Source organism: Gavialis gangeticus, unplaced genomic scaffold (assembly GCF_001723915.1).
Source record: "Gavialis gangeticus isolate Ggan-Ray unplaced genomic scaffold, GavGan_comp1, whole genome shotgun sequence".
Taxonomy (NCBI): Eukaryota; Metazoa; Chordata; order Crocodylia; family Gavialidae; genus Gavialis; species Gavialis gangeticus.
In genome coordinates, this window is record NW_017729004.1 from 18,688,822 (window position 1) to 18,699,396 (window position 10,575).

Genomic DNA, 10,575 nt, shown 5'->3' on the forward strand with positions numbered 1-10,575 from the left:
AGGGTGGGGAGAAGCTAGGCTCGGCTGGTGAATACAGACTGGTGGGGTGGTGGAGCATCCCATGGGAGGGAGGGAGGTTTTGCAGCTGGCTGGGAGCGGGGTGGGGTTTACAGTTGGCCAGGCACCTAGCAGGGATGCTGCAAACCCCCTTGCTCCCAGCTGGCTGCAGACATCCACCCTGCTCCTGTGGGATGCTCTGCCACCTGAGTTTAGCAGCTGAGGCGGCGGTGAGGAGTGCAGGGCCAGTGGGGGCCTGCGCCCAGGGTGGAGCAGCAGGAATGCAGAACCCAGGGCCAGGGCCTGCAGGGGCCCATGCCCAGAGTGGGGCAGCAGAAGTGCCGGTGATCAGGCTGGCACATGGGGCTGGTGGGTAGAGGTGGTGGTGGTAGTAAGCGGTGAGTGGGGGACGGGTATTGGCACAGGGCCTGTGTTGGTGCCCGGGGCCAGGGCTCAGGGCTGGCAGGGGCCCAGGGTGAAGCAGCAGGAATGCAGCCTCGGGCTGGCACGTGGGACTGGAATGGCCAGCGGGCTAATGGGGAGAGGCGGTGGCAGCAAGAAGCCCTGGTAACCAGTTACCTATATATACATTCATTACTATGGGCAAGTGGGTTTCGCTTAGCGCTCAGTTTTTCTGGAACCAATTAAGAACGCTGAGTGGAGGTTGCCTGCATGCAAGTCTGGAAGGAACAGATTATTCTGATATGAGGAGTACAGGCTATCTTTACTTCTCTGCCAATTCCAACAATTTGTGTTTGAACCTTTGTTTGACTGCATAGAAGCCATTAAAATGGTCATAAATACCACATTTTTGTCTAGCCTGTTTGTGGCTGTACATGTTAGTCCAGTAGGGTGGAGCTGAATGACTGTTTTCTTTTCAGAGATGGCTCCTCTGAACGGCAACATGAAGAGAACAAATGGGTGCAGCATGTTTCTCTTGTCTTGTAGATAAATGGAAGACTTTGATTTTAGAGCTGCCACATTATCCCCACGTACAGAATCAGAACGTAAAATACTCCTTAGTAGATCACCCCAAGCTTTTTTAATTGGTGAGAAGTGAAGGGTAAGCATGTTCTTAGGTTGGTTTCCCAAAATGGAGTGTCATCCTCCAATTAAGAACTGTTTGTAAACCTCTTTGCGACAGTGGGCCCACATACTCTTGCTTACCTTCAGTTTCTCCAACAATGCATTCCTACATTAAGAATCTTGTGCATCTTAAAGCATTCTTTGTTAATTAAGAAAATATTAAGGCACATTGTTATTTAGCTAATAATTTAACATGAATTGTTCTGAAGGAATTACTATAAAATCAAAAGAAAGTAGCATCAATCCCTGAACAGAATTGGGAAACCGCTTCATGTGCTCCCTTAATATGTGAGTAAGAATTTGTTTAAGTTTAGTCTTTTTCTTTACAGATGATGACTTTGATCAGTTTGATAAGCCTGGTGCAGAAAGGTCTTGGAGGAGAAGAACTGGAGACGATGACTGGGACAGGTAATTAAAAAATTTTGGCATTCAGATACTATATTGAATTGTATTGGCTTGGCTTCTTGGGCTGGCAGTTTTTCTAATTCTTAAGATTGCAGTTTCGGATACTGATTTAAGTTGTTGGCTGCTACATGCATATCAGCAGATGCTAAATTGTAACCGGTATATACCTGCTATGTGTTGCCCCTAGAATTCTTTTTGCCAGAGACCCCCAAGAATTGACACGGCCCTTCATTTGATTTGGTATCAAGTGAACTTCAGTAGTAATCTCTAGGCTTTATTACGGGTTTCCTCCTTGTCTGAGAAACCACTTGCCAGGTCGTATTATGTTACAGCAGTGACCTTTGGTGGTACTGGCCTCATATCCTCTGCTGGGTGTGTGGGATATTAGTTTCTGGTTCCTCGTTGTTTGAACAAGAATTCCAAGGTTGCTCCCGTCTCCCCAGGGTGGCAACGCAAAACACACGTGTTCCTTTTTGTCTTATCACTTCTGTAATTTTTCTCATCCCAAATTGTCCAATCCCCTGGCTCTGTGCCAATCATTCCTTGTATGGTGCGCCAGTCCCCTGGCACTGTGCCAGCCACATTCCTTGCAGGGAAACTTGTGTCTTGATTGCTTAGTGCCTGATTGCAGCACACGCATCTCCCAGTGCCGCAGAAGGTGCTCTGTTCAATTTTATTGCTTCGTTTTGGGAAGGCATGGACTTATGGCTAAAAGCCTTAGCATAACACGGTTTGCCTACTACACTGAAGAACATATAGTGTAGTGGCATGAACAGATGTTATGCGATATGGAAGCAAGCATAACATTTTGCAGTCAGCTTTCTGAGTGCAGTTTAGCTTTCTTTATGTAATGACTTATTCTCAATAGTGGCTGTAAACAGTTAACTTTCTTTTTTTAGCACTTGCCAGTTTTGTGTAGATGTGCATCTGTATTTAAATTTAGCCTTTAAATTTGTGTGGTTTTTTTAATGTTTTGATCATGTTTGTTTTGGGGAAAGAATGTTTTTTTATGTATAATTCAGTTTTCTGTTTACAAATGGCAGTATTATTTTCAAGAGTTAGAAGAGTAGACTGTACACAAATCAAGAGGCAGAGGCATGCTGCTTGCTGTAAATTCTACACCCCAACTACAGTTGTCAAGCTGCTTGGCAAAAAAAGCTTATGTTTTTTCTATGCTACTAGCATGGAGATTTGTTCAGACTTCAACTGTATTCTAACGGGGTTTTACTACACTACAAGTTCCAAATTGATTTAATGCTTTTTGTTGATCGTTCACTCTAATTATAGTTATTTAAAAAATTGTATCTACTGTAAGCTTTTTTTCCTACTGTGTTAACTTAAGAAGAATATCACCTACTAGTTGTAGTACTTGTGTTTCAAGGGAATTGATTGTATCCCTTTTGCCATGGCTCAGGAGAAGGTGGAAGTTGTCAGTGCCCTGAGCAGGAAACTCAGGTTCTTAATTTTGCAGTCTTTGCTTCTAGTAAATAAAGAAAAGAGCTGATTTTGATTTTAATTTCACTCCAGTTCCTCCTTCTGGGAATTAATAGGTGGCATTCCAAAGGATGACTAGCTTTCTTTTTATTCTGACCTTACAGCTGCCACTATCCTAGCAGCTTTAGGATTTAAGGGGGAGGAGGGGAAGAAGAGCACTTCCTCATGAACTTCTTATAGCCCAATTCTTCTTAGTGAAGCTTCTTTTAAAAAGTCAGGAGTCCAAAGACAAAAAGTGCTCAGCTTTTTAGAAGGGTTAATATATATGGTAAAGAACCTCTTCATTGTGCTTCCTTTTTTTTTTTTGTTTTATTTATCATGTGAAAGAGTAGCTTCTCAGCACTAAGAGGAAAATACAGCTATGGTAGCTTGTTTCATTCATGCAATTTATAAAATTTTTGCTATAATTTTATTGCTGGATGCTCATAACTTAAATCAAGGCAGTGGAAGAACTGGAATTACATAGTAGGGATGTAACGATTGTTTAAAAATTATCTGTTTAACCTCCTAGTTATATTGGTTAAACAGTTAATCCATAACACAGCAGCTCTGACAGCCGCTGCTGGGAGTTGCTCCCAGGGCCCTCTGACTGGAGGAAGGAGGCTATGGCAAGCTCAGCCAGATAACACAGCCCACCTGAAGCTGCAGGCTGAGAGGAAGAGAGTACCTGTGAAAGAGCGGCTAATTGCTTAATTGAGTCATTAGGTTGCCTGCTTATTTCCTCTTTAACCTCATAGGCTTGTGGGTACTAGCTCCCTTTGTCCTTCCCCATCCCCTTCTGCCTGCCTTGCTATTTCTGGGGTACTGCATTGCTTCCCTTCCAGATTGTGCTCTGCCCCATGCTAAACAGTAACCCGTAAGATAACTGGTTATCACTGGGCTTATTGGTCAAATGATTAACCATTTAACTTTTCACATCCCTAATATTTAGTACCAGGTATTCCATAGCAAAATGATTTATTACTTTTTATTAATAGGGTGTAGCAATATACACTACATAGCAGAAGATCCATACTTCAGACCTTGCTATTTCATAATATGGGAGAGGGGGGTTGTCACAGTAACATGTAATGGGGTGTTTTTTTTAAGAAAATGGTAAAAACAGCTTCTAAGAAATTAAACTTGCATCATTGACTCAACCCCCATCCTACTGCTTTTTTAATCCTTATTTGGCCAAATGTAAAGATATCATGCCTTTGAATTCTTTGTTTGCTTTACCTTTTTGACATTGGCTTGTGATAACCAGGAGCTGGAGAGCCCCAGGAAGACATCCAGGGAGCATTCCAGAAGATTAATGGGATATGGTTCTTGGAATTTGTTTTCCTTTAGATTTTTTTTTACCATTGCCATTCTGAAACACTTTGTTCTTCACTGCTGTTCCTGCTTAATGAGGCTTGCTTAGTTCATAAAGTTTGAGGGCAAAAGTCACCATTACACCATCTAATTCAACCTGTATATCACAGGCCATTGAATTTCGTCTAGGTACCTTGTATGGAGCCCAGGAGCTTGTGTTTAAGAAAAACATGTCTGTCTGAAAGACATCTAGATTTGATTTGAAGACCTCAAAGGGTAGTAAATCCATCCCTACCTATGACAGTTTGTTTCTGTAGTTAACTGTCCCGTGTGTGGAACTTCTGTGCTTTTTTGTGGTTTGATTTTATTTTTTTCTTTATTTTTCCCCTGACTGATTTGAGTTCCCAGTCATTAGTTCTTGATATGAAGTTCTCTATAAGATTAAAAACTCTGCCAGACCTTGGAAGTGTTTTCTTCAACCTTCAAGTAAGTTCTGTGGTGCTCTCTATCACCTTCTACAATTTCTCCATTGGGCTAGTTTTCAGTGGCTTTGCAGGCCATAGATTGCTGACTGTCTGTCTCATTTGCTACTCTGCTAATCTTTGTCATCCCCAACTTTTATGACCAGTGATTTTTGTTTGTTCAGATCATTGATGAAAATATTGAATAGCTTTGGCACTAGTAATGAGTGGAATAGACCCCACTGTAAAACACCTTTATATGGTGATGATTCCATTGATGACTGCTTTTATAGATCTAGTTAACTCTTTAACATGAATTGTGGTGATATTGTCTATTGTTAATTTTTCATCACAAGGCCATGCAGTAGTAAGTTAAGTACCTACAAAGGCCTGACAATATTATGTGTATGCAGTTGCTTTTATCAACCAAACTTAAATCTCATTGAAGTAAAATTATGTTAAATTAACAAGGCCTACTTTTTCATAAAATAGAAATTAGAAGTTTTTGGTGTTAAATATATTTCTATCTTTTGAATTTGTTATCAGTCTTTCTATTACTTTGCCTGGGATTGATGTCAGGATAACTGACCAATACCAATAGTTACTTGGGTTAATTCCAATATTAATTTGTTAAACATCTTCCTTCTCTGCATCATTACTACCAGTTTTACCATTTCCATTTAGTAGTGGGCATACAACATGGATAGGATTTATTTTGTTCCTTAATAGTTAAAAGCAGAAATCTCCACTCTTTAGTGTTCTTATGCATGCTTACCAGATGAGATTTTTTTTTTCCCTTAATGCGCAGAGTTTTATTTATAAACTTTCCCTACTTCTAACTGTATATTCATTTGCTCCATTTGATTTCATAGACATTTGGGCTGGAAGGGACCCCAGAGGATCATCGAGTCCAGCCCTCTGCCCCAGGGGCAGGAAGTCAGCAGGAATCATAGGATCCCAGCAAGATAAGCATCCAAATGTGTCTTGAAGGCGTTCAAAGTGGGTGCTTGAACCGCCTCTGGCGGCAGTATATTCCGAACCTTGGGGGCTTGGACAGTGAAGAAGTTCTTTCTTATGTCCAGCCTGAATCGGTCACGGCAGAGTTTGTGACCGTTCCATCTTGTTCCCCCAGATCCTGATGAGCACCCCTGATAAACTTTATAGGTGGCCACCAGATCGCCCCTTTTCCAGGCTGGAGAGTCCCATGGCTCTCAGCCTCTCATTATGAGGGCTGTTTTCATGACCTCTGATTATACGCGTGGCTCTCCTCTGCATCCTCTCAAGCTTCTCCACATCCTTTTTGAATTGCGGAGCCCAAAACTGGACGCAGTACTCCAGCTGCGGCCTCACCAAGGCAGAGTACAAGGGGAGAATGACGTCCCGGGATCTGCTTGAGAAGCATCTATGGATGCAAGCCAGTGTTTTGCTCGCTTTACTAGCCGCAGCATCACACTGAAGGATTATGTTCATCTTGTGGTCAGTGATGACCCCCAAGTCCCTTTCATCTGTAGTGCTATCCAGCATAGCACTGCCGAGCCTATAAGCATGCTTTTCCTCCCAAGGTGGAGAACCTTGCATTTTTCGATGTTGAACACCATCAAGTTGTCGTCCACCCATTTTATGAGCCTGTCAAGATCTGCCTGGATCACCCTCCTGTCCTCAGGTGTGGATGCTTTACCCCAGAGTTTGGTGTCATCGGCAAACTTGGCCAGTCCACTTCTGACACCAATGTCCACATCATTGATGAAGATGTTAAATAGTATAGGTCCTAGGACAGAGCCTTGAGTGACCCCACTGGTGACTGTGCACCAAGATGATTGGCTCCCTTCAACCACCACCCTCTGGGTCCTACCGTGGAGCCAGTTTCCCAGCCAGTGGATTGTGGTGAGATTGAGGTCACAGCTAGCTAGTTTAGCCAAGATCGTGGGATACCAGATCGAAGGCTTTTTTGAAGTCAAGATGCATGACATCAATCTCTCCCCCCTTGTCCAGGTGATAAGTCACCTGGTCATAAAAGGAAATGAGATTGGTCAAGCAAGACCTACCCGCAACAAACCGATGCTGGGTATCCCTCAGGAGATTGCCTTCAGCTAGTCTGTTAAGGATGACCTTTTTGATGATCTTTTCCAATACCTTCCCCAGGATAGAGGTCAGGCTGATAGCCTACAGTTTGCTGGATGTACTTTTCTCTCTTTCTTGAAGATAGGCATGACATTGTCCCTCCTTCCAATCTTTGGGCACTTCACCAGAGCACCAAGAGCTCTCAAAGATCCATGCCAGGGGCTGAGCTGTGATGCTTGCCAGCTCCCCGGGTACCCTTGGGTGTAACCCATCAGGGCCAGCTGACTTGAAGGTATCCAGCCTGTCGGTGTTCCGTCACGAGGTCAGCTTTGATGGAGGGCAAGGAATCTCCCTCACCTGGGCTGTCCCATGGGACTTGTGAAAAACTGAGGCAAAGTACCTATTTAGCAAGTTTGCTTTTTCCTGGGCATTGGTTGTCAGTTGCCCCATCTGGTTTAGCAGGGGTCTAGTGTTGCCCTTGCTTTTCTTCCGGCTCCCCACATATCTAAAAAAGGACTTTTTATTGTCCTTGACATTTGTAGCTAGCTGGAGTTCCAATCACAGCCTTGGCTTTCCTGGTTTGCTCTCTGGAAGTCTAGACTGGAGCAGAGTATTCCTCCTTGGTGGTCCACACAGCGGTGGGAATCCCCCCCCCCACAAGCTGCAACTCCATCCCATTAGCATTTGTATACATTTGATCCATTTTTCCATTTGTCATTTGCCTTTCCCCTCCCCCTTCCCTTCATTCCATTCCATTCCATTCCATTCCATTCCATTCCATTCATTTCATTTCTGTTTTATTTCTGACTTGTAATTTAACTTGGCCGCTTAACAGACATGGGTTTTTGGATCAGTCATCTTCTCTTCTGATTTATAGAACTGATGTTTTTTTGCCTTCTAAAACTCTTAAATAATTCCTTATGTTCTTTCTAAACTTTTCATCCCACTAAATTTTGATCATCATTTTCTTCAGATTTTCACAATTCTCTTGAAGCATACATACAAGCATGTGTGTGAATTACTGCGTTAACGTTGTCCTCCTCCATATAAATGTAATTGAGTATTAATCACTGGTCATAGGTAGTGACCCATTTCCAGTCCAGTGATTAATTCATTTTAATGAGATCTGAGAGTTCATTTGTGGTGAGAATAATTTTGAAAAATTATCTTTAATTTTAAGAAACACAGATGTTTTACTGCTGGATTCATGAGTGCCCCATAACGTCATCCAAACCAAAGTTCCTCCAAAACAACAGTATCTTTCCGCATATGAGATGGGTGCTTAATGAGTAATTCATCCTTTTATTTGTTTCATAGTGGAGGTGCGTACATTGGTCCATATCATATTGGCACTGGTAAAAGGAAAAGTGACATAATCGGCTGCTTTTAGCTGATGTAACCGATAATATTGCTGATAAATGCTGTGTGCATGTGTGCAGCTGCAGCATGCACGCAGCCAAGAGTGCAACGTGGCAGCTTGGAGAGCAGTGTCCAGTGAGTAAGTCTGTGGGGGATGGAGGGGAAAGGGTGTGGGGCGCAGATGGGTGGGGCACGGGATGGAGTTGTAGCTTGTCTGGGGCGGAGGGGGACTCCCATCACTGTGCAGACCCCCAGGGGAGGCATGCCCCCCCCGTGGCCCTGTCCCATGCCCCGCCCCAGCTGTGCAGCACCTACTTCAGCTCCACTCCCTTCCCTCACTGCGGGAGCCTTGATCTGCCTTCCCCACAGCAGACTTACCAGCTAGACACTGCTTTCCAAGCTGCTGGGCTTCATATCAGCAAGTGGATTGGTATTGGCTGATATCGCTGGTTAATAAAAGGCCATCAGTATTGGGCCAAAAAATCTTAGCAGTGCACCCCTGTTCTATAGCTGATAACAGGATGCCGCTAGTACAGGGGTAGGCAATGATTTCGGGCGGAGGGCTGCTTACCCAGTTTTGGCAGGCTGTGGAGGGCTGCATGGGTAGCCCTGTCCCTTGACAGGTGCCCTGCCCCCTGGTCACCATCTTGGAACCAATGTCCCAATGTCTTGGGTCCAATGTCCCAGGGCCAGCACTGGTGGGACCCAGAGTGGAGTGCAGGCTGGCAGGGGTCTGTGGAGCCAGGCTGGGCTGCACCAGCAGGGGGAGGGGGGAGGTGGCTCGGCTTCATAGAGCCCCTGCTGGCTGGGACCCTATACCCCTGCTGCCCTGCTTTGGGCCCTGCTGGCGCTGGCCTCAGGGTACCGGTGTGGGCCCTGTGCTCCCACTGGCTCCCCGCCCACTCACACCCAGTGCCCCCCGGCCCTGTGGTACAGGCAGGAGGCAGCGCACAGCCCCGACCCCCTGCTTGCCAGCAGGGAAGAAGCTGGTGCTGAACATGAGGAAAAGCGGCCCCTTGTTCACCCCATGCCTGGTGTCCCACGCTGCAGCCGCTCACAGCTGGCCTGGGGCTGCCTGTGCCTGCTCCGGACAGCCCTGCGCAGGCTGCGAGCAGCTGCAGCAGTGGGTGCTGTCCATGGAGCTGGGAAGGGGCTGCTTCTCCCCTGCCCTCCCCCTTGCTCTTTCCCTGCCCGGGGTCCCTCCGCGCCCTTCTCCCCCTTGCTTACCTGTGGTTCCAGCCCGGGGCAGCCACCTGTTCCCAGGCCAGAAGCCCCAGCAGGGGCTGCCAGCTGTGGGGGCAGGGCTGGGCAGGCCCCACTGTTGTTGGAGCCTGCCGGGGTTCCCCTAGGTCCTACTGCCCTTGGTTCCTGTCATTTTTGACAGGAACCAAAGGCAGAGAAATATTAATTTTCTACATTTTTTTTAGGGGCCCCGCGGGCTGGATAGAATGGCCTCGCAGACTGCATTCGGCCCATGGGCCGTATTTTGCCCACTCCTGCACTAGTACCTACTTGTGGACTTATCTTTTGATTTGTGAGCATTCAAGATACTCTCATTCTGAAATATCTATCACTAGAGCTATTGGCTTATCCATGGCGCCTCGCTTCCCATTCTTTAATATATTTGTTCTTATGACTGACTACTGGGTGTGTGTTTGTTTTTGTTCAGTATTTTTTTAAATTCTGGTCACTTGAATCAGTCCGTGAGATGTCAGGGATGCCTTTTGTCAGCTTTAGTTTAATCAGTGAGTAATTTGGGCATTTCTTGCTTGTTATCCAGAATCCTAGCATTGGCTTATAAGCAATTAAAATTTCCTCATGTTCTGTATCCTGTTAATTCAGTTTGATTACTCTCCTTTACCTGCCAGGTACAGGGTATCCTGTTCAAACTTCCCTTTCCCACTGGAATGTGCGTATACAAAATGTTCAGCCTTGCATCAATGGTCCAACCAGTGATTCATCTCTGTGCCTTGTGTCTGGAACTAGAATGATTTTATGAAGGTTACTTGAACTTTCATACTCTGCTTCCCTTCCAAGATCTTTGGAGATTTCTGTAATCTGTGGAGTTTCATGTGAATCTATTAGTGGTTCCAACATACATCGTCACTGGTGGAACCCTGCCAGACGGCTTCATTAAATCTATCCAATCTTGCTTTTATATTTATTTTTTTTATTTGGGGAGATCACATAAACCTGCTTCTCTTGGGTTCCTTACTGAAATCTCTGTTCATTCTTAATACCTTAGGATGGCTGAAGAACTAGATTAGAAGGCTACAGAGGACAGTTCAAGGGACATCCTTGTGACACGAAACAAATAGATATCAAAAACAGTTCTTCAGCCATCCTAAGGTATTAAGAATGAACAGAGATTTCAGTAAGGAACCCAAGAGAAGCAGGTTTATGTGATCTCCCCAAATAA

The 10,575-nt window shown here is 44.9% G+C and overlaps 1 protein-coding gene across 8 annotated transcripts in view; it reads left to right on the forward strand.

Moving 5' to 3' along the window:
• Nucleotides 1-10,575, forward strand: part of RBM33 (RNA binding motif protein 33) — a 224,858-nt gene that overhangs the window by 19,535 nt on the left and 194,748 nt on the right. For all 8 annotated transcript variants that reach the window (XR_002095780.1, XM_019508146.1, XM_019508151.1 and 5 more), the window contains exon 2: nt 1,413-1,491. Coding sequence is in view for 7 of the 8 variants with exons in the window: in XM_019508146.1 (XP_019363691.1) it covers nt 1,413-1,491 (79 nt within the window). In the remaining variant the exon portion in view is untranslated. The remainder of the gene's footprint in view (nt 1-1,412; nt 1,492-10,575) is intronic.